This window comes from Pelodiscus sinensis, chromosome 8, assembly GCF_052426305.1.
Source record: "Pelodiscus sinensis isolate ZL-2025 chromosome 8, ASM5242630v1, whole genome shotgun sequence".
Lineage (NCBI taxonomy): Eukaryota > Metazoa > Chordata > Testudines > Trionychidae > Pelodiscus > Pelodiscus sinensis.
The window spans coordinates 65983144-66003913 of record NC_143059.1 but is presented as its reverse complement, the minus strand read 5'-3'; the positions used below and the strand labels follow the sequence as shown (position 1 = coordinate 66003913).

At 48.1% G+C, this 20770-nt stretch overlaps 2 protein-coding genes across 5 annotated transcripts in view; one reads left to right on the top strand and one right to left on the bottom strand.

Annotated features, from left to right (window-relative positions):
* Positions 1–2037, top strand: part of PDCD4 (programmed cell death 4) — a 32855-nt gene extending 30818 nt beyond the window's left edge. For all 4 annotated transcript variants that reach the window (XM_075935484.2, XM_075935482.2, XM_075935480.2 and 1 more), the window contains one exon: positions 1342–2037. In XM_075935484.2, the coding sequence (XP_075791599.1) occupies positions 1342–1402 (61 nt within the window). In that variant the 3' untranslated portion in view covers positions 1403–2037. The remainder of the gene's footprint in view (positions 1–1341) is intronic.
* Positions 2038–3660: 1623 nt separating this feature from the next.
* On the bottom strand, positions 3661–6242 carry BBIP1 (BBSome interacting protein 1). Its single transcript, XM_006135002.5, has 2 exons — positions 6084–6242; positions 3661–4013 (listed from the first exon to the last, which is right to left on the bottom strand). Exons 1-2 carry the CDS (start codon positions 6127–6129, stop codon positions 3844–3846), a joined length of 216 nt encoding a protein of 71 aa, XP_006135064.1. The 5' UTR covers positions 6130–6242; the 3' UTR covers positions 3661–3843.
* Between the last annotated feature and the right edge of the window lie 14528 nt (positions 6243–20770).

Sequence of the window (20770 nt, the reverse complement as noted above, 5' to 3'; positions counted from 1 at the left end):
TTTGCAAAGTTTAGTTAAACCTCTCACCTCCCCAGATTGATGTCTGCAAAGCATTTTGAGATTTGTAATTGGAAGTCTGTATAAAATGTGAAGAGGATTATAATTTTCTTGCCTAGTCCTGGTCTACAGTAGGGAGTTATTTTGAAATAATCCCCTTTATTTTGAAATAAGCGAGCATCCGTACTACAAAGCTGGTCATTTTGAAATTTGTACTCCAGTTTTCCTTGGGAAATAGTTATTTCAAAATAACATTAATGTGGACTCTCCTCTGCTGCAATTTCAAAATAACTACTCTCCAAAGTAATTCTAAGTAATTACTCCCTAGTGCTTCTTGGGGCTCTAAGTTGAGGTAGCACATCCACAATAACAGAGCCTGCCTCGGACTAATTTCAAGGCTCCCCCGTAGTACAGACACTCTATTTGATTTTGTTATTTTGACAGTTATTTCAAAATAATTTCCTACTGTAGACATACCCTTTGAAATTATTCTTCCCACTTGAGCTTGAGGCCTAATAGCAGTGTAGGAAAGGATGCTTTTGCATGACTTTGTACTACTCCTGATCTTTGGCTAAAGAGCTGCAATATCTTGGTGTCACACTAGCATCTTTCTCAGGTTCTAATTCTCATGTGGAATTCTGAGAAAGGGAGAAGGATGTATTATGCCTATTAAGAAGCTTGAGGGGCAAGTTTTGAGAGGCTACTATAAATACACAACGGCTATGTCTACACTGGCATGATTTTCCGGAAATGCTTAAAACGGAAGTTTTCCGTTATAAGTATTTCCGGAAAAAGCGCATCTACATTGGCAGGATGCTTTTCCGGAAAAGCACTTTTTCCGGAAAAGCGTCTGTGCCGATGTAGACGCGCTTTTCCGCAAAAAAGCCCCGATCGTCATTTTTGTGATCGGGGCTTTTCTGCGGAAAAGAAATCTGTGCTGTTTACACTGGCCCTTTTCCGGAACAGTTTTCCAGAAAAGGACTTTTGCCTGAATGGGAGCAGCGTAGTTTTTCCGGAAAAGCACTGATGATTTTACAGTAGATCGTCAATGCTTTTCTGGAAATTCAAGGGGCCAGTGTAGACAGCTGGCAAGTTATTCCAGAAAAGCAGCTGATTTTCTGGAATAAGTGGCCAGTGTAGACACAGCCAAATGGTGTTCTGTGTAGAATATTCAGATTGTGACCTTTTCAGATGTCAAATTCTTAATCAGATAATATTACCCTCTTCATGTTACTACCAGAACCTGTTAATGGTACAGGGGATCACTCTACGCTATGGTAAATAAGGAAAGACTATTGACACTAATGTGAAATTTATAATCATGCATTTTGTTTTTCCTTACAGGGGAAGGAAGCGCTTTGTAAGTGAAGGAGATGGAGGTCGTCTTAAACTAGAAAGCTACTGAGTACAGGAACCAACTCTTGCAGCCTTTAGATGTTTAAAGGGGGAAAATATATTCTTTATCTAAATTGTAAGAGTTGCTTAGCACAGTTCATATTTTTTAAAAGCACTTGTTTTGGGTACAAATCATTTCTGAAATAGTTTTGTAAATTTTTATTCGGGAAGGAAACTTTTCTCTCAGCATATAGTAGAACATAACAAGTAACCACATTTCTGTGGTGGTGCCTTCAAATAAGCTACCCTTTTGTAAGTGCCATATGTTTATGACCTAATCATTCCATGTTCTGCATTGATGTCTGACTGCCACTCCTTTCCTTCAAAGACAGTGTTTTTGTAGTAAAATCACTGGTTTATACAAAGCTTTATTATAGAGGAGGTCAAGTTAAGCTGCTGTAACCTCATTTTGGCTGCTGCTGTTGAAATGCTGTGCTTTGGGAGGAAAAATGGTTATTTCTTTAAAGAATCTAAAAAATGGATTGGTCATAAGATGTATTCATCTTTTCCAGGGAAAGAATGCACTGATTGGTCTTAAAGACTAGTGCAGTAAAAGGTGGCTGGAACATCTATTTTTCTACAAAACTGGAAAAAAAATGAACAGTTCTGGTAGAATGTATTACAAAATAAATTTTTGTAAAACTATCCTTTTCCTTTGTTTTATATGAACAGTTTTGGAAAGCTCTTCAGTTCCTCTGCAGATAACCTTTGATCCAGGTGCTAGTAAAATACATGTCTGAACGTACCCTTTGCATAGTATTATGCAGAGGATTCATGAATAATTAAACTGAAAAGGCATTTAATCACAAATTTCCCCCATACTGTTAACTGTGCAATTAATGTGTTTTTTTAATTAAAAATTTCAGTTTAAAGCTGTTGCCAGGGATTTAATTCTTAGCTATAATGTATGCTATTGCTTTTCCAAAATTAACTTGCGTAAGCCCTGACATCTTATTTATTCATGTTGCTGAAACTAAGTCTTTCCATATATAGTTATTCTTTCACTGCTTCTTTTAAAAATGCTTCAGAATAGGTTTCTTTTTTTTTTTAATCACACTTTGGCATTAGATACTATTATGGATTCATTGAGATATAATGGAGATGCAAACATTTGGATGACATTAATGATACCATTCTGCTATGGTTTCAATGTAGAAAACAAAGGTGACTGCCCTTGCACAGCTCTTGATTATAAATCACAAATTCTGATGTCTGTGTGACCCTTAATGAGTAAGTGTTCCAAATCAGAATGTATTTTTCTTCAATCATGAAGCAAAAACTATATGGCTGTGTCTAGACTGGCCAGTTTTTCTGGAAAATCAGCCGCTTTTCCGGAAAAACTTGCCAGCTGTCTACACTAGCTGTTTGAATTTCCGCAAAAGCACTGACTTCCTACTGTAAGAAATCAGTGCTTTTTGCGGAAATACTATGCTGCTCCCATTCAGGCAAAAGTCCCTTTTGCGCAAAACTTTTGCGCAAAAGGGCCAGTGTAGACAGCTGAGATTTGTTTTCCGCAAAAAAGCCCCAATCGTGAAAATGGCGATCGAGGCTTTTTTGCGGAAAAGCGTGTCTAGATTTGCCACGGAAGTGCTTTTGCGGAAAAGCGTCCGTGCCAATCTAGACACTGTGTTCCGAAAATGCTTTTAACGGAAAACTTCTCCGTTAAAAGCATTTGCGGAAAATCATGCCAGTCTAGACGTAGCCTATCAGTTTTATCCTAGAACTGATATATGCCATTTTGTGGTAAGTTAAAGCAGCAGCCTGCTTTTCTAGCAAACCTTGTCCAGAGCCCCAGAACGATTTATATACCTGTTCAAGAGTAATGGAATGAGTAGCTGTATTGGTATTACCTATCCCAAATCTGTTAAAGAAACAAGGGTTATTACAAAAGCCCCAGCACTACTGATTAGAACAAATTAGACCTTGCCTGTTCAACAGGGACCACTGGAAATGGGGCAGGACAATCCAGGCAGGCAGATTGTGGGGGTTAGCCAGCAACAAGGGAACTGATTAGGGATTTTAACAAATACCCATTCCTCTTGTCAGAGTGTTTCCACCCTAACATCTTGGTATGGCAGATGAGACCATCAGCAAAACATTAGAAGACCCCAGATCATTTTTTGTAAATGGCCTTTTAAAATGGGGATTTCCTTAGGACGCGCTGGGGGAGGGGGGGGGGGGAAGGAACCCACAATTACAGAGATTAAAAAAAAAAGCTGAGATGCAACTGCGCAGAAAGGGGTAAGCATACTAACCAAAACACACATCTTCAGCAAAATCTATAGACATTTGTAATATGTAATATGTACAATAAAAGACACCAACTAAGAAAGCTTAGAAGGGACTTCTACCATTTCTGAACTCTTTTTTAGTAACTGTACAGCAAATCACTAGATTAAGATACAGTATTTAGGTAAAATATTTCTTAAAAGGGGTGAATCATTTTGCACTCTATTGCTGGCTTTGTTGCTGATGCTCCCTTTGTGCCATTTCTTGTTGGCGAACTGTTTCCTGTGCGTCTCGCTGCATTTTCTCTAGCTTTTCTAGGGTAACAGATTTTAAAGGCAACAATTTTGGCTTGCATAATACCATGGTAGCCACATCCTCTACTGACAGTTGCCCTGAAATGTAGAAAGAAAAAAAAAGAGTATGTAAATTTCATGTAATTGGCATCCATTTTACTACCAAGTACAAATACTTCTGAAATAAGAGCATCAAATGTCTTAGAAAGCCTAGATAATACTTAATTTTGAACAAGATAGTATTAGCTTTCAAAAAGAATATACTGTTCTTTTTGGGAAAAGGTTTGCAAAAACATGAGTCATTAACTTCAAAGAATTGGCTTGCTTTTCAGAAGCGGGCTCATAGTCTTTGAACCATAAGAAAAAAATTTTTTTTCAGGAAATGAAGAGTCACAAGGCCATGGTTTGGGACTCATATATATTCAGATCTATGCAAAAAAGACAGACTTTTTTTAGACTATCATTATTCCTTATATTTGTCTCCAAAAAAATCAAGTTAATGACTAGGATTCTCAGCTTTCCAACAGTAGCCAAGCATATTAGCAGATTACTTATATAACACCATGCCTTATTTTTTGGGGACAGCTTTCATTTCTTACATTTTTATCAGCACAGATGCTAGAACTCAGTGCTATAGGTTATCTGAAAGCAGCCCTGGAAGTAGTATTTTCTGTTAACTGTGCACTTTTGTGGCTGCTCAGGAGAAAATAAAATGCCACCCAGCTGATTAGTAGAATGCCCACAGCTAGATATTGTCTCTGTTGGGGGTGCACATGCCTGACTGCACAAATATATAGCACACATGGATGGAAAAACTCTGTACAGGATGGAAAAGATTAGAGGAAACACTATCTGCAATCCCAACTTTCAAACTTAATTTCTAGAACTAGTAATTTTAATGAGAAGTTGTCAAAACTGCTATATGCTTAAGATGTGGAGAAACTGGAGAACATCCAGAAGAGCAACAAGAAGGTCTAGAAAACATGATTTATGAGGGAAGACTGAAAGAATTGGATGAACTTAAAAAAACAACAAATGATCTGGTAGCACTTTATAGACTAACAAAACATGTAGATGGTATCATGAGCTTTCATGGGCATAGCCCATTTCTTCAGATGATGCGAGTTTTGAGTTTAGGTTGTGCAGACCCAAAATAAATAGGGGAGAAGATGGGGGGAAATGGAAGGGGGTGGGAAAAAGGAGCAGATGATATGAAAATTTCAAAGGTTTGTTTAGACTGGAAAAGAGGTAAGACTGAGAGGAACATGAGGCATTTTCAAGTACCTAAAAGTGTTACAAGTAGGAAAAAAACCTTGTCTTAATCTCTGATGATAGGATAAAAACCAATGGGCTTAAATTGCAGTAAAGGAGGTTTAGGTCAGACAGTAGGAAAACCTCCTAGCAGTCAGGGTGGTTAAGCACTGAAAAACTGTCTTAGGAGGGTGTAGCTGTCACTGGAGAGATTTAAGAGCAGGTTAGACAGGATGGGCTAGATCAAGGCTGGGCAAGCAAGATGCCGCTTAACACTTTGATGTTGCCCCCATGGACCTTATCTGGTCACTTTCTCTTTATATTGTGCTGCCCATGCCATCAAGTTTCCAGACGGTGACTCAGGTAGCAGGATCCTCGTTAAAAGGCTCCCAGCTGTGGTGCTACCCTGGCAGGGGAGCCCTTAAAATTGCTGCAGCAACCCTGGGCGGCTGCCCTGGGGCCAGGCGCTGTCAGCCCCTTTGCTAGGTTTTTAATTCAAAGCTCCAGATAAGGCTGGCGGGAGGCTGCTCCCCAGTCGTGCCCCGGGGCCATGGCAAACGCCATGAAATGCCCCTCCCCCCCGAGAACCATTGCCAGCCCCTGAGCTAGCAGCGCGGGCCCCGGGACCTGACTGCTACTGAGCGGGGCAGCGCTGACGTCAGCGCGTGCAGCCCAGGCTCCGCGCGCCAAACGCCCCCAGCGCGAGAGGGCGGGGACCAGGCGCGCGGGACCTTCCTCGCGCTGGGAGCCGCCCCTCTCGCTGCGCGCCCGGCTCCCCCTCCCCCAACCCGCCTGGGGCTGAGCGGGGAGAGGGGTCCACGCGCTGGCCGCTCGCTGCTGGGGTGCCGAGGCGGCAGCGCAGGCGGCGAGACCCCCCCTCCCCCGAGGGCGGCCTGGGCTCGAGCAGGGGGCGGTCACCTTGCTTGGGCAGCACCTCCCGGAGCGGGGACTTGCCCTCGGGCATAGCGGTGTCCGGGCCGCTGTCGGGGCAGGAGAAACCTGCCTGACTCCGTGCGCCTGCGCGGTCAGGCCGCTCCGCGGCCAATCACCGTTAGCTGACCCAGCGGCAGGGCGAGTAGACGCATGCGCAGTGCATACAATGCTTCAACGCAGGCGCAGTGTCCTTTCAAGAACAATCGCTCCCACCATGCATTGCGCTGTCTTTTCCCGTGCGTCCCTGTCCTCACTGCGTGCGGAGAAGCGTGGTAGGGGACCCCACTGCATGCTGGGAATTGTAGTCCGGGGTTGGGGTAGCCCACTGCATACTGGGGCTGGGAACTCTGGTGGCTTTACTACAGGGGGAAGGTTGGGGCTGTTGTATGCTAGGGGTGCAGTCCGTGGGGTCCTGGTGGAGGCAATGCCTTTGCACCCCACACCTCCATAATTCATAGTGCCTCAGTCTGCCCTGGTGTATTGCAAATTAAGCCTTGTCCTGGGCTGCTGGGGGGGTGGGGGGGGCATCGACTTCCCAAACCCCTAGCCAGGCCCCACCCAGACTCTGCCCCTAGAACACCTAGGCTATGTCTACACTCGCGGCTTCTTGCGCAAGAAGGAGCGTCTACACTGCCCCTTCTTGTGCAAGAAAAACCCTCTTGCGCAACGCCGTTCTTCCTGAAAAGTAATAGGTGTAACGGCATTGCACAAGAGGGTTTTTCTTGCGCAAGAAGGGGCAGTGTAGATGCTCCTCCTTGCACAAGAGCCTCTTCTGAAAAAAAATGGTGGCTCATTACGTATGCAAATGAGGCTCAGCAATATTCCATGCTTAGCATCATTTGCATATTACTCGCACAAGAAGCCGTGAGTGTAGACATAGCCCTACTGTACACATGGGGGCAGAGCCTGGGTAGGAGGGGTGGGGCTGGGCTGAGCAAGCCTAGCCCTACCTTCACCCACTGCCCATGGTTGCCGGCATGCGGCCCTCAGGCTGAACATGATTAGCGACCTGGTGCATGCTCTGGTCAGGGGCAGATGACCGTTTTGCAGGGCCCTGGGCAGCATAATTCTGCGGGGGCCCCCCTTTGCCACGGCGCATGCGCAGTGATGTCATGCGCATGCACGGTGGCGCCACGGCACATGCACGGGGCTTTTTGAAGCGCGGGGCCCGGGGCAGCCGCCCCGTTCGCCTTGCCCTATATCCGCCCCTGGCTCTGGTATCTGACTTGCCTTTGTTTTCAGTCTCTCTATCTTGGGGGCCAGCTACTCTAGACTCTGCTGTATGGATTTTCTCCTTTCAGAACGACAAACAAGCCACCACCTCTGTCCTGGAGGCACAGGTGAAAGTAAACAGATGCACCCAGGTGTGTAGCTCTGGCAAGAGCTGGGTGAGCTGCAGCAAAAGCCAGCAGGAAGCTATTTAAAGGTACCCGGGTTGCAATAGGACAGGATCTATAAGCGATTTTAATGTATTTTCAATGCTGCCTGGATGGCTTCTGCCCAAGAGCTCTCTCCCCCCAACCTGCTCCTGGGTCTGTTGTAGTTTGAGCTGGTTGAAGGCCCAGCACATAAGGGGACCCAGGCTCTGGCCATGCCCCTTCAGTGTGATGTGTGTGGTAGTTAAAGATCGATGCACAGCTGCGTGTGTTTGTATTTTACAGGGGATGTTGGTCCCAGGTAGGGATGTAAAGGTTAACTGGTTACCCAGTAAGCTTCGCTGGTGCTGGGCAGCTTTTCACCGGGTAACTGGTTAACTGGCAGCCCAGCCAGGCTGAAGCACACCTCTGCTGAATGCGGGAAGGAGGCTGTTCTAGCCTGGCCAGGACCACCGTGCTGCGGGCAGAGGTGCTCCAGCCTGGTTGGGCGCACTGGGATGTGCGGGGCCAGGCTGAAAGCAGCCCCCCACCCATGGCATGGTGGGACCCCAGCAAGCTGGAGCAGCTCTGCTGCCCACAGAGGCCTGGTCTGGAGACCTTGGTTAACCAATTAAAGTTATATCGTGTAATCAGTTAACATTTTTAAGGGGTATTTACATCCCTAGTCCCATGTGGAAACAAGCGCAGCGCATTATAGCTTTTCACCAGGAACCATCACAGCACTACAAAATCTGTCCTGATGGGTTAAAAACCAGCCAGATTTCCCATTTGACATGCGTGCAGGATATTCTGGAAAAGGGCTGGAGGGAATAGCCCTTTGCCTTTAGCTCTAAGTCCAGCCTAGGTTGGAGGCTATAAGAAGTTATCACTTGACAGCTTGTTAAATGATATATATGCAAAAGGATTTGCTGAACCTCTGTCTGATTTCACAGCACAGAAGCTGCCCAGCAGCCATATCCTGAATTGTGCCCTTGTTGTCAGCCTCAGAAAACTGAATGAGCCAGGGAACTTGAACCTGACAGGGGTAAATTAGAGCTAAATAACAGCACAGAACACTGAGAGCCAGGGCTGGTGGCTGTAAACAAACTTTATGGGACTGTGGGAAACGTGGCCACACCCATGATAAGCAAACATCCAGCCAACTAAAATCATGTCAGACCATGGATAGTGCTGGATTAGAGAGGTTCAACCTGTATCAAGAGAATTGCCTATTAGTGGTTTCTCAGGATTTCAAATTCTGATTAAAGTGTGATCAAATCTGATGTCCTACAATTTGCAGTATGAGTGGTGCCACTGTTTAAAATGTAGTCAAAGGCTAGGGGCATTTTTAAATGCTAAAAGACAAATGCAGCAAAACCAGATTTGCCAGCATTCCCCGCATCACTCTCACATACATGCAGAACCTGTTTGTTAGACAATTCTTTACCATTAGTAGTAACTTTCAGTGAAGAGCTCTAGGAAGAACTGGAAGTCCCCAGCTTACGATCAGGTTATGTTCCAAAAGTTTGTTTGTAAGCCGGTTCTTTGGAACCCGGAACACATTTTCCCATAGAAACAATGTTATAAATGGTAGCTAGGTTCCCTGACTAGCCCACAAAACCCTATTAAACCCATAATATAGCTGAAATACTGTATATTTGCAATGAAAAATATCAGAAATATTTTTTTATTTAACCTTGAATGTTGGTGTGCTTGCAGAAAGGCAGGTTTCATTAAATAAGGATGAGAAGATAGGTGGAGATTCTAAAGGGGACTTCTGGCCATTCCCCAGCTGCCATTTCTCCTCCCCACTGCAGGCTCTGCAGTGCCTCCCTGGGGCTGCATCCAGCCTTCACTCAACGAGGGGACTTAGGAGGAGCAGGGGGCAGCCATGCAGCCAGCGGCTAGTGAGAAGTAGCGGTTTCCCCTTAACAATGCTGCTTCTCTCCATCCTGTGACTGTATGACCACTTCCCTGCTCCTCCGGAGTACGACGGCCCGCACCCGTGCCGCTTGTTGCCACCTCTTGCCTGCTCCCCTGTGGCTGCAGGAGAGCAACTGTTTGTACGTGTGGATGTTTGTAAGTTGGATGTATGTAATTCAGGGCGTGCCTGTCATGCACTAACACACAAGTCAGTAAATGCTGCATCAGCTTCCTGGCTCTGAACGTATATGGTATCCAAATACTAATTCAATTCCAAGCTGAAATGTAATTTTAGGTTTTGCTAATGATATTGTTTGTGTGGCCTGTACAAGCTGCCCTTTACTGCAGCAATTTGAAGAAGGAAAAGCACACATGTAAGAACAGATAACATTTGTAAACCTGCTAACCGCACACTCAGCTGCTATGTCTAAACTACCAGCTGTCTACACTGGCCGCTTGAATTTGTGCAAGAGCACTGACTTTGTAATGTACAAAATCAGTGCTTCTTGCGCAAATACTTACATGCTCCCGCTCAGGGAAAAGCCCTCTTGCACAAGAATACTTGCGCAAGAGGGCCAGTGTAGACAGGCACCTTAATTTTTTGTGCAAGAAAGCCCGATGGCTAAAATGACCATTGGAGCTTTCTTGAGCAAAAGCGCGTCTGGATTGGCATGGATGCTTTTGCGCAAAAGCACTTTTTGTGCAAAAGCATCCGAGCCAATCTAGACGCTCTTTTGCGGAAATACTTTTAACAGACAAACTTTTCTGTTAAAAGTATTTCTGCAAAATCATGCCAGACTTGACGCAGCCAGCTAGTATTAGTGACCCCTCTAGATGAAGTGAGATACTGCAGATTCTGGTAATGTTCCCCAAATTGATATTAGCTGGGGGAAAAAAGCTCATTAAATTTATACCCAACGGTAAGAGGATCAATGATCAAAAGAGAATGAGGAAATAATTGTTTCCCTAATAAGTTTTCTTTCTGGTTTTGATTTCACTTGGGCATGTTTCCCTGTGCTCACTTGAATGCTAGGCAGCAGGCCCATTGGATGGTCTAAAGTAGGGGTGGGCAAAGGAGCCTCCGCAGGCCAGATCTGGCCCGCCAAGCAGGTGAATCCAGCCCATGAAGGCCCTGCTGATCCCCCTCCCCCTCCCCCAGGCCTCATTTCACGAGGCATACTGGAGTGGTCGACAAAGGCGTCCCTTGTCGACCGCAGCACGTCCAGACTGCCCCGCTGTGCCGCCAAACAGCTGATCGGTACAGCGCGGTGGCCATTTTGATGTAAATGAAATGGCGATTATTTAAATCGCCGCTTCATTTTCCTATGTCTAGTAAACTCATCTACATGGCTTTGTCGATGGACCATGTAGTCTAGACATATCCTGAAAATCTATCTGACACTAATTTGTTAAAATGGTAAATGGCCCAGTCAGAAATAAACCAGAATATCTTTTTAATCAGCATCCTTGTACTATTCCCCTTTATTTGGCACTGGTGGGGCCACATCTGGAGTATTGTATTCGATTCTGAGCCCCCCACTATAGAAAGGATGTGGACGCATTAGAGTGGGTCCAGCAGGGGGCAACCACAATGATTAGGGGGCTGGAGCACATGACCTACGAGGGGAGGCTGAGTGATATAAACATAAGAACATAAGCACGGCCGTACTGGGTCAGACCAAAGGTCCATCTAACCCAGTATCCTGTCTGCCGACAGTGGCCAGCACCAGGTGCCCCAGAGAGGGTGGACCGAAGACAATGATCAAGCGATTTGTCTCCTGCCATCCCTCTCCAGCCTCTGACAAACAGAGGCCAAGGACACCACTTTATCCCCTGGCTAATAGCCTTTTATGGACCTAACTTCCATGAATTTATCCAGCTTCTCTTTAAACTCTATTATAGTCCTAGCCTTCACAGCCTCCTCTGGCAAGGAGTTCCACAGGTTGACAACACGCTGTGTGAAGAAGAACTTTCTTTTATTAGTTTTAAACCTGCTACCCGTTAATTTCATTTGGTGTCCTCTAGTTCTTCTATTATGGGAACTAATAAATAACTTTTCTTTATCAGCCCTCTCCACACCACTCATGATTTTATAGACCTCTATCATATCCCCCCTCAGTCTCCTCTTTTCTAAACTGAAAAGTCCCAGTCTCTTTAGCCTCTCCTCATATGGGACCCGTTCCAAACCCCTAATCATTTTGATTGCCCTTTTCTGAACCCTTTCCAAGGCAAAAATATCTTTTTTGAGGTGAGGAGACCACATCTGTACACAGTATTCAAGATGTGGGCGTACCATAGTTTTATACAGGGGCAGTAAGATATTCTGGGTCTTATTTTCTATCCCTTTCCTAATAATTCCTAGCATCCTATTTGCCTTTTTGACCGCCGCTGCACTCTGTGTGGGAGTTTTCAGAGAACTGTCCACGATAACTCCAAGATCTCTTTCCTTATTTGTCGTAGCCAAATTAGCCCCCATCATGCTGTACGTATAGTTGGGGTTATTTTTCCCGGTGTGCATTACTTTACACTTATCCACATTAAATTTCATTTGCCATTTTGTTGCCCAATCACTCAGTTTGGTGAGATCTTCTTGGAGTCCCTCACAGTCTGCTTCTGTCTTGACTATCCTAAACAGTTTGGTATCATCTGCAAACTTTACTACCTCACTGCTTACCCCTTTCTCCAGATCATTTATGAATAAGTTGAAAAGGATTGGTCCCAGGACTGACCCTTGGGGTACACCACTAGTTACCCCTCTCCAATCTGAAAATTTACCATTTGTTCCTACCCTTTGTTTCCTGTCTTTTAACCAGTTCTCAATCCAAGAAAGGACCTTCCCTCTTATCCTATGGCCATGTAATTTACACAAGAGCCTTTGGTGAGGGACCTTGTCAAAGGCTTTCTGAAAATCCAAGTATACTATATTTATTGGATCCCCCTTGTCCGCATGTTTGTTAACCACTTCAAAGAACTCTAACAGATTAGTAAGACAGGATTTCCCTTTACAGAAACCATGTTGACTGTTGTCCAACAAATTATGTTCTTCTACATGCTTCACAATTTTATTCTTTACTATTGTTTCGACTAATTTGCCCGGTACTGAAGTTAGACTTACCGGGCTGTAATTGCCAGGATCGCCTCTAGAGCCCTTTATAAATATTGGTGTCACGTTGGCTACCTTCCAGTCATTAGGTACGGAAGCCGATTTAAAGGATAGGTTACAAACCACAGATAATAGCTCAGCAATTTCCCATTTAAGTTCTTTTAGAACCCTTGGATGAATGCCATCCGGTCCCGGAGATTTGTTAACATTAAGTTTTTCTATTTGTTCCAAAACCTCCTCTAATGACACTTCAATCCGGGACAGTTCCTCAGATTCATCACCCACAAAGGACGGTGCAGATTCAGGAATCTCCCCAACGTCCTCAGCCATGAAGACTGAAGCATAGAAATCATTTAGTTTCTCCGCAATGGCTTTATCATCCTTGATTGCTCCTTTTATAGCTCGATCATCTAGGGGACCCACAGGTTTTTAGCAGGCTTCCTGCTTCTAATGTACTTAAAAAACATTTTATTTCTTTTTGAGTTTTTGGCTAGCTGTTCCTCAAAATCTGTTTTTGCTTTTCTTATTACATGTTTACACTTGATTTGACAGTGTTTATGTTCCTTTCTATTTATCTCACTAGGATTGGACTTCCACTTCTTAAAAGATACCTTTTTGTCCCTCACTGCTTCTTTTACATGGTGGTTAAGCCACAGTGACTCTTTTTTAGGTCTCTTGCTATGTTTTTTAATTTGGGGTATACATTTAAGTTGGGCCTCTATTATGGTGTCTTTAAAAAGTTTCCATGCAGCTTTCAGGGATTTGGCTCTAGTCACTGTGCCTTTTAATTTCTGTTTAACTAACCTCCTCATTTTTGCATAATTCCCCTTTTTGAAATTAAATGCCAGGGTGCTGGACTGCTGACGTGTTCGTCCCACCACAGGAATGTCGAATGTTATTATATTATGGTCACTATTCCCAAGCGGTCCTGTAACGGTTATATGGGCTTATTTAGTCTGCAGAAGAGAAGAGTGAGGGGGGATTTGATAGCAGCCTTCAACTTCCTGAAGGGAGGTTCCAAAGAGGATGGAGAGAGGCTGTTCACAGTAGTGACAGATAGCAGAACAAGGAGCAATGGTCTCAAGTAACAGTGGGGGAGGTCTAGGTTGGATATTAGGAAAAATTATTTCACTAGGAGGGTGGTGAAGTACTGGATTACCTAGGGAGGGGGTGGAATCTCCATCCCCAGAAGTTTTTAAGTCCCGGCTTGACAAAACTCTGGTTGGGATGATTTAGTTGGAATTGGTCCTGCTTTGGGCAGGGGGCTGGACTCGATAACTCCTGAGGTCTCTTCCAGCCCTAGGATTCTACTACATAAATATTAATTTGTCAAATACAGCTCAGTTTTTGCAAGATACCAATTATGAAAGAAATTGTGCAGTGCAGGAGCAATACATTTTCCTGTCACAGCAAAACATAGTCTTCAAGTTTAATTCAATACAAGCCAGCATTAATGTTGAATTCCCGGACTAGAACTTTCTAGCTGTTTGTCCTTCTCAGATGGCTGTTTGGAGTGCAGCATTATGTAAGTACTGGCATTTACAGCAACTAAACCTCCTCTCAGTCATGCAGGGAGTTACTTTCCAAAATGTTTTTCTTGCCAATGTTTTTCCCGATGATAAGAAACTATGGTCACCTCGATTTGTTACTTGAGCTTTTTACTGATTGCAATCTGGCATTGTGCTAAATCCATTTTCTCAGCTAGCCAAATGCCAACTTGGCACTCTTCTAAAAATGCTTATCCTTAAAGTTGTGGTGATGTATGGGTGGTTACTGGTGATTGTTTCCAGAAGTTGCCAGTAGTTTTATTTTTAAAATACCCTGTGACACTTGGAGAAATACTGTATTAAACTATTATGAACTGGAAAAATAGAAAGTGAGCAAGAAGTCCAAGTATAAACTAGTATAATGATAGTTTGCACTTTCTGGCTGAAGATATCTAAGTGCTTAACAAATGTTAGTACACTCAAAGGGGTAGCTGTGTTAGTCTGTAACTTTAAAAATGAGTAGTTCTTGTTAATCTCTAAGATGCCACAGGATTACTTGTTGCCTTTAAAAGATAGTAGATTTAAGCTTGAGCTCAGCAAGTAGTGTTTACCATGTTTCACAGATGAGAACTACGAGGACTGGAGGACATAGTCCTGTTCATGCTGAAAGCAGTGATTACATGACAGAAGTTGTGACTTGTCAAATTATACTTCAGAGACCTGATTCTTTGGTTCTGTTAAGGAAACGTGGCTTCATGTTCCCTGCTTCTGAGGCTGGGTGAAGGCAGCTTTGACATATTCTCAGTTGCACAAGTGGCCAGACAAGCTGCTAAAAACAGCAAGAGAGCAGAGATACTTTGCCCACATCTTCTGTTCTCTGTGAATGCCCCTTGTGCTGAGAATAGGATAAGCAGAGTTGCTATGCTGTTGTCTCCATTCCACCATCGGGTTACCCTTATGAAATTCCCAGGCGGCTAGTGAAATTGGCACAAAGTAACTGGAATGGAGGCCTGGAGCTGACCCCAGGCTTGTGGCAGATGCAGGAACAGAGCTCCAACAGCCTGAGCCTAAGTTTTATGGTCTAACCACATAATTATCAAAGGATACGAGACAAACCTCAACATAAAACCTAGTATTGTTCCTTAAAGTGTGAGACTAGTTTTCAAGCATGAGGATAATATATTCAGGACACCACTTTTGTATTTGTCACAAATATGTGATTCTTGTACTTTGCAGACAGCCTTGCAACCACAACACAAGCAACAGCTTTATACATTATACACTTGTTTTCCTTGTCCTCCCAGGGCCATTCACAGAACAGCAGACAGCACCTAGATAGATGTGCTTTGCTGGAATCCAGTGAGTTTCATATCTTTGCAGTTATTTGCTGAAAGCACCACATTTTATTCTTTATTATTTCACCTCTCCCCTTTTGCTTCGTGACTTGGAATATTTCTTTCATTAGTTGGGAAAAGTCTTAGTTCTTCTTCGAGTGGTTGCTCATGTCCATTCGAAGTAGGTGTGCGCGCCGCGTGCACCATGTCTTCCGGAGCGTTTTCCCTAGTGGTACCCGTAGCGCCGGCAGGGCGCCCCCTGGAGTGGCGCCGCCATAGCGGAGCATAAGTACCCCTGCCAGCGCTGCCCCACCTCAGTTCCTTCTTACCGCCGTGACGGTCGTTGGAGCGTGTCTCTCTCTCTCTCTATCTGCTTAGGCTTAGATAGTTAATGGTTCCCGTTTCTCACATTGTAAATAGTTTGTGTAGTTAGATAGTTAGGTTCTTTGTTTTGTTCCTTCCCCCTTGGGGTAAGGAATGCCAGGGCCGCAAGGCTTCAAGGCGTGTGCTGACTGCGGGAAGTTTATGCCCAGGGGCAACCCACACGACAGCTGCCTTAAGTGTCTGGGTGAGGCTCATCTGGCAATTGCCTGCAAAATCTGCAAGTCTTTCAAGCCCCGTACGAGAAAAGAAAAGAGTTTCCCGCTTGAAGCTTTTCCTTATGGAGACGGCGCTTCAACCGGTGCTGCCAGAGCAGCGCACCGGCCTCCACGCACGAGGCCGCACACCGGCACCGGGCATCGACGTTGAGATCCCGGCACCGGTCTCACTCTCCGCCGTCTAAGAGGGTGAAGAAGTCCCGGGGCAGGTCTCCGTCAAAGAAGCCAACTTTGGCCGGACACCGCAGTGGCAGTTCACCGGTGCGTGTTTCCCCTCCGGTGCACCGTCGGCATCGAGGAGGCCTGGTTAGTCCTGGTCGCCTGCCCTCTCATCGTCCGTCCATGCCGGACACGTTTGAAGCGGCGCAGGACCTAATTAGTCTCACGACCTCCCCGCCGTCGTCGGTCGACTCGGACGGGTCGAGGTCGCCCTCGTCGGAGGCTCGGCGGGCACCGTCGTCGCCCCTGCATGGCCCAGGTCAGCATGCTAAGGTGGCTTATGCATCGGGACCACCCCCGGTGGGGTCAGTTCCCACTGCTACTGCGGCACCCTTCACGACGCCGAGTCGTCAGTCTCAGGGGGCTTCGAGTCATGGCAGATCACTGCTTACCGCTTTGCCAGGGCCCCGCTTGGCGGTACCTGTGCCGTATCCCCATGGCCATGTGGCATCCAGTCACTCCCAGGAGTCGGCGTCCGTCTCCGTGCCTTCATCGGCACCGGCATTGACCCAGTGGTCTACCCCGGCACCAGGCCTGGGCACCCCGGTGCTGCTTCAGTCGGGCACGACTCAGCCGGCACCGAGCCTGAGCACCTCGGTGCCACAGCTGCTAGCCACACAACCGGCACCGGGCCTGAGCACCCCAGTGCCGCAACTCCAGACGACACAATCGGCACTGGGCCTGGGCACCCCGGTACTGCATCTGCTGGCGTCGCAACTGACACCGGGCCTGGACACCCCGGTGACGCAGATATTGGCATCGCAACCAACACCGAGCCTGGGCACCCCGGTGCTGCAGCTCCATACGACGCACTCGGCACCGTGCCTAGGCACCCCGGTGCCGCAAATACTGGCGTTGCAACTGGCACCGAGCCTGAGCACCTCGGTGCCGCAGCTAGTGGCGTCGCAAACGGCACCAGGCCTGGGTACACCGGTGCCGCAGCTACTGACGACGCAACCGGCACTGGGCCTCGGCACCCCGGTGTCACAGCTAGCTGTTTCGCACTTGGCAGAATTCGCCGCACCGGGTCTGGGTCCCCCCGGTGCCGCAGACGGCACGTCCTCGCCGTGCTCATGCGGGCAAACCTGAGTCGATGGCCAAGTTTGCACCACACTCCTCGTCGGCTCCGCCTTGGCCGGAGTCCGATTACTCTTCGGACTCGGACGTGGTGTCGGTACGGTTGGGGTCCTCGGGAGCATCCTCGACTCACAGGTCCAGATCCAGACACCGGAGGGACCACAACCAGCAGATGTGGCCCCCACACCCGCAGTGGCCTTTTTGGATCCCCTGGGCCTATCATCAGTGGCAGGGTCAGCCGCCACCATCTATGGGGTCAGAGGCTTCAGGGCACCGTTCCCATCCATCGGCATCCCTGTCCAGGGCGCCTTCCTCCCCCCTTCAGGTGCTGCAACATGATCCTGCGGCACCGCAACCACCGGCACCGGAGGCAGGCCCCCCGGAGGCTCAGGCCATCCAACTGGCCCCACAGTTGGCCACAACCGCTCCTGTGTTGCTTCAGGAGTCGTCGTCGTCGTCCTCCCCCGATGAGGCACTAGCGGACCCAGCACCTGGTCTGCCATCAATGGATGCCAGAGCACACCAGGATCTCCTGCGGCGCATGGCTTCCAACCTGGCTGTTCCGGTGAAGCCCATAATTGAGGACACCGATCCGATGGTGGACATCCTCACGGAGGATGCCCCTACGCGGTTCGCCTTACCGCTCAATAAAACTGTTTCCAAAATTACTAATGCCCTGTGGCAAACGCCAGCAACCTTGACCCCTACCCTAAAAGGGGTAGAGAGGCGTTATTTCATCCCGCAGTCGGGGCATGAATTCCTTTACTCCAGCCCATCCCGGGATCCTTGGTCGTGCAGGCCACGGCCCAAAAAGAAAGGCTTCCCCAGCCCGGGCCTTCTCCAAAGGCAAGGGAGCCTAAGAAGTTGGACCTGTTGGGCCGTAAGGTCTATGCTACAGGTGCTCTACAGCTCTGCATCGCTAACCAGCAGGCGATGCTGAGCAGGTATGCTTTTAACACCTGGCAGGCTGTCGAAAAGTTTAGAGACCGACTCCCGATGGAGGACCGCCAAGAGTTTGCGGCTATGGCTTCCAAGGGTAAAGTCATTGCACGAACTGCCCTCCAAGCGTCATTGGACACTGTGGACTCGGCAGCCCGCACCATGGCGACTGGTGTCGTTATGCGTTGCACGGCGTGGCTCCACGTCTCGGGGATTCCCTCGGATATACAGCACAGTATCCAGGACTTGCCCTTTGAAAGGAAGACTCTGTTCTCGGAGCACACCAATTCCAGGCTCCACACCCTAACGGACACGAGGTCAACTCTGAAGTCCTTGGGCATACATACGCTGGCCATGCAGCAGCGACAACTGCCTGATAGGCAGCAGGGTAGAGTGCAGCCCCAGGTCCCCCATGGGGATTTCTGGAGGTGCTGCTCCCAGGCCTCCGGTGGAGGTTCCGGGGCGGCTGCGCACCCTCAAGGGCCTAGGGGCCGACGTCGTCGCCCTAGGTCAGATCCCCAGCGGGCAGGTCCCCACGGCCCTCCCCATCAGGGCAAGCCCCAGTTTTGACACAGTATTCAAGAGTCCCGTACCAGTCTGCCACCCTGGCCGCCCGTTTGGTGCCAGGCTATTCCATTTTGCCCAGGCATGGGCCCTGATAACATCAGATGCCTGGGTCCTGAACATTGTAAATACGGGCTATTCTATCCCATTCCTGGGCCCACCGCCTTCAAAACCCCCTACTCTGTCCCTAGTAAGGGACACCCCTCACGAACACATCCTGTCTCAGGAAGTGGCGGCGCTCCTCGAAAAAGGAGCAATAGAGGGGGTCCCTCCACATCTGTGGGGCAGGGGGTTTTACTCCCGTTACTTTGTTGTTCCGAAACCAAAAGGGGGAGTTCGTCCTATCCTGGACCTGCGATACTTAAACAAGGCGGTTGTAAAACACAAGTTCAGAATGGTGACTTTGGCCTCGGTCATCCCAGTGCTACAACTGGGCGACTGGTACGTGACTCTCGACCTAAAGGATGCCTACTTCCATGTGGCAATCAGGCCCAGTCACAGGAGGTTCCTCCGGTTTATGGTGGGCCGTTGCCATTTTTAGTTTACGGTACTCCCCTTTGGGTTATGTACGGCACCACAGGTATTTACAAAATGTATGGCTGTGGTTGCCGCCTTTCTGTGCAATCGAGGGGTACATGTGTTCCCGTGCCTCGACGATTGGCTGATCCGAGGTCGCTCGTACGAGCAGGTAGAAGCTCACGTAACACTCATAAGAGCTCTCTTCTTAAGGTTAGGGCTCATGATAAATGTCGAGAAGTCATCCCTGACCCCCTCCCAGAGGATAGAATTTGTGGGAGCCCTCCTCGATGCAAAGGTGGCAAGAGCGTTCCTGCCCCACAGCAGGTTCCTCTCCATAGTGGAGCTGATCTCAGTCCCCCATCACAACACCTCGGGTCTGCTCCAGGCTCCTGGGCCATATGGCAGCCTGCACATACTCGGTGCGACATGCCAGGATGAGAATGAGACCTCTGCAGGCGTGGTTGGGGAAGGTCTTCTGCCAATCCAAGGGTCTATGGGACTCCATAGTTACAGTGCCCCTGGACATTCTGGACTCCCTACTCTGGTGGACCCAGGAAACCGTGGTGTGCAGCGGGGTTCCCTTCAACGCCCCTCCCCCCTCACTGATGCTGGTCACCGATGCGTCCGACTTGGGATGGGGAGCACAGCTTGGGTGCCACAGAACTCAGGGCCCCTGGTCCCTTTCCGAACGGACCCTGCAGATCAACGTCCGGGAATTGCGGGCGGTGAGGAGGGCCTCCGAAGCATTCCTGCCGAGGCTCTTTCACCGCTCAATCCTGGTGCGTATGGACAACACTGCAGCGGTTTTCTACCTCAACAAGCAGGGTGGGGCACATTCGCCACCCCTCTGCAGGGAGGCTCTGCATCTCTGGCACCTGTGTGTCACGCACAATATCACGCCTCAGGCGGAGTACCTCCCCGGGTGCAAAAACCTGCTAGCAGACACACTGAGCAGATCCTTTGGAGCCCACGAGTGGTCGCTCAAGGACTCTGTCCTCAGTCAGGTTTTCCGCAGGTGGGGCTATCCCCACCTAGACCTGTTCGCCTCGGCACGCAATGCCAAGTGCAGGAACTACTGTTCCCAGCTGGGGCTGGGGAAATTCTCCAGGGGAGACGCCCTAACGACCACGTGGCCAAAGGGCGTTCTCTTTGCTTTTCCCCCGTTTCCCCTAATTTCCAGGGTATTGACCAGAGCGAGAACTTTTCGGTCCTCGATCATCCTCATAGCCCCCAGGTAGCCCAGACAGTTCTGGTTCCCCGTCCTGGTGGACATGCTGACCCAAGACCCTATAGCACTCCCTCCAGTTCGGGACCTGCTAACTCAACCTTGGGACGGGGGGATAATGGTTCACCCGGATCTCCGGTCTCTTCACCTAACAGCCTGGTTTATCCGTGGTTGAACCAACCAGAAAGGGAATGTTCCCAACAAGTACAGATGGTGCTCCTTAGCAGCAGGAAGCCCTCTACTAGACGGTCGTATGCTGCCAAGTGGCGGCGCTTCTCGTCTTGGGCGTCCCGGAGAGGAGTACACCCGTCCTCGGCCCCTATTCCAA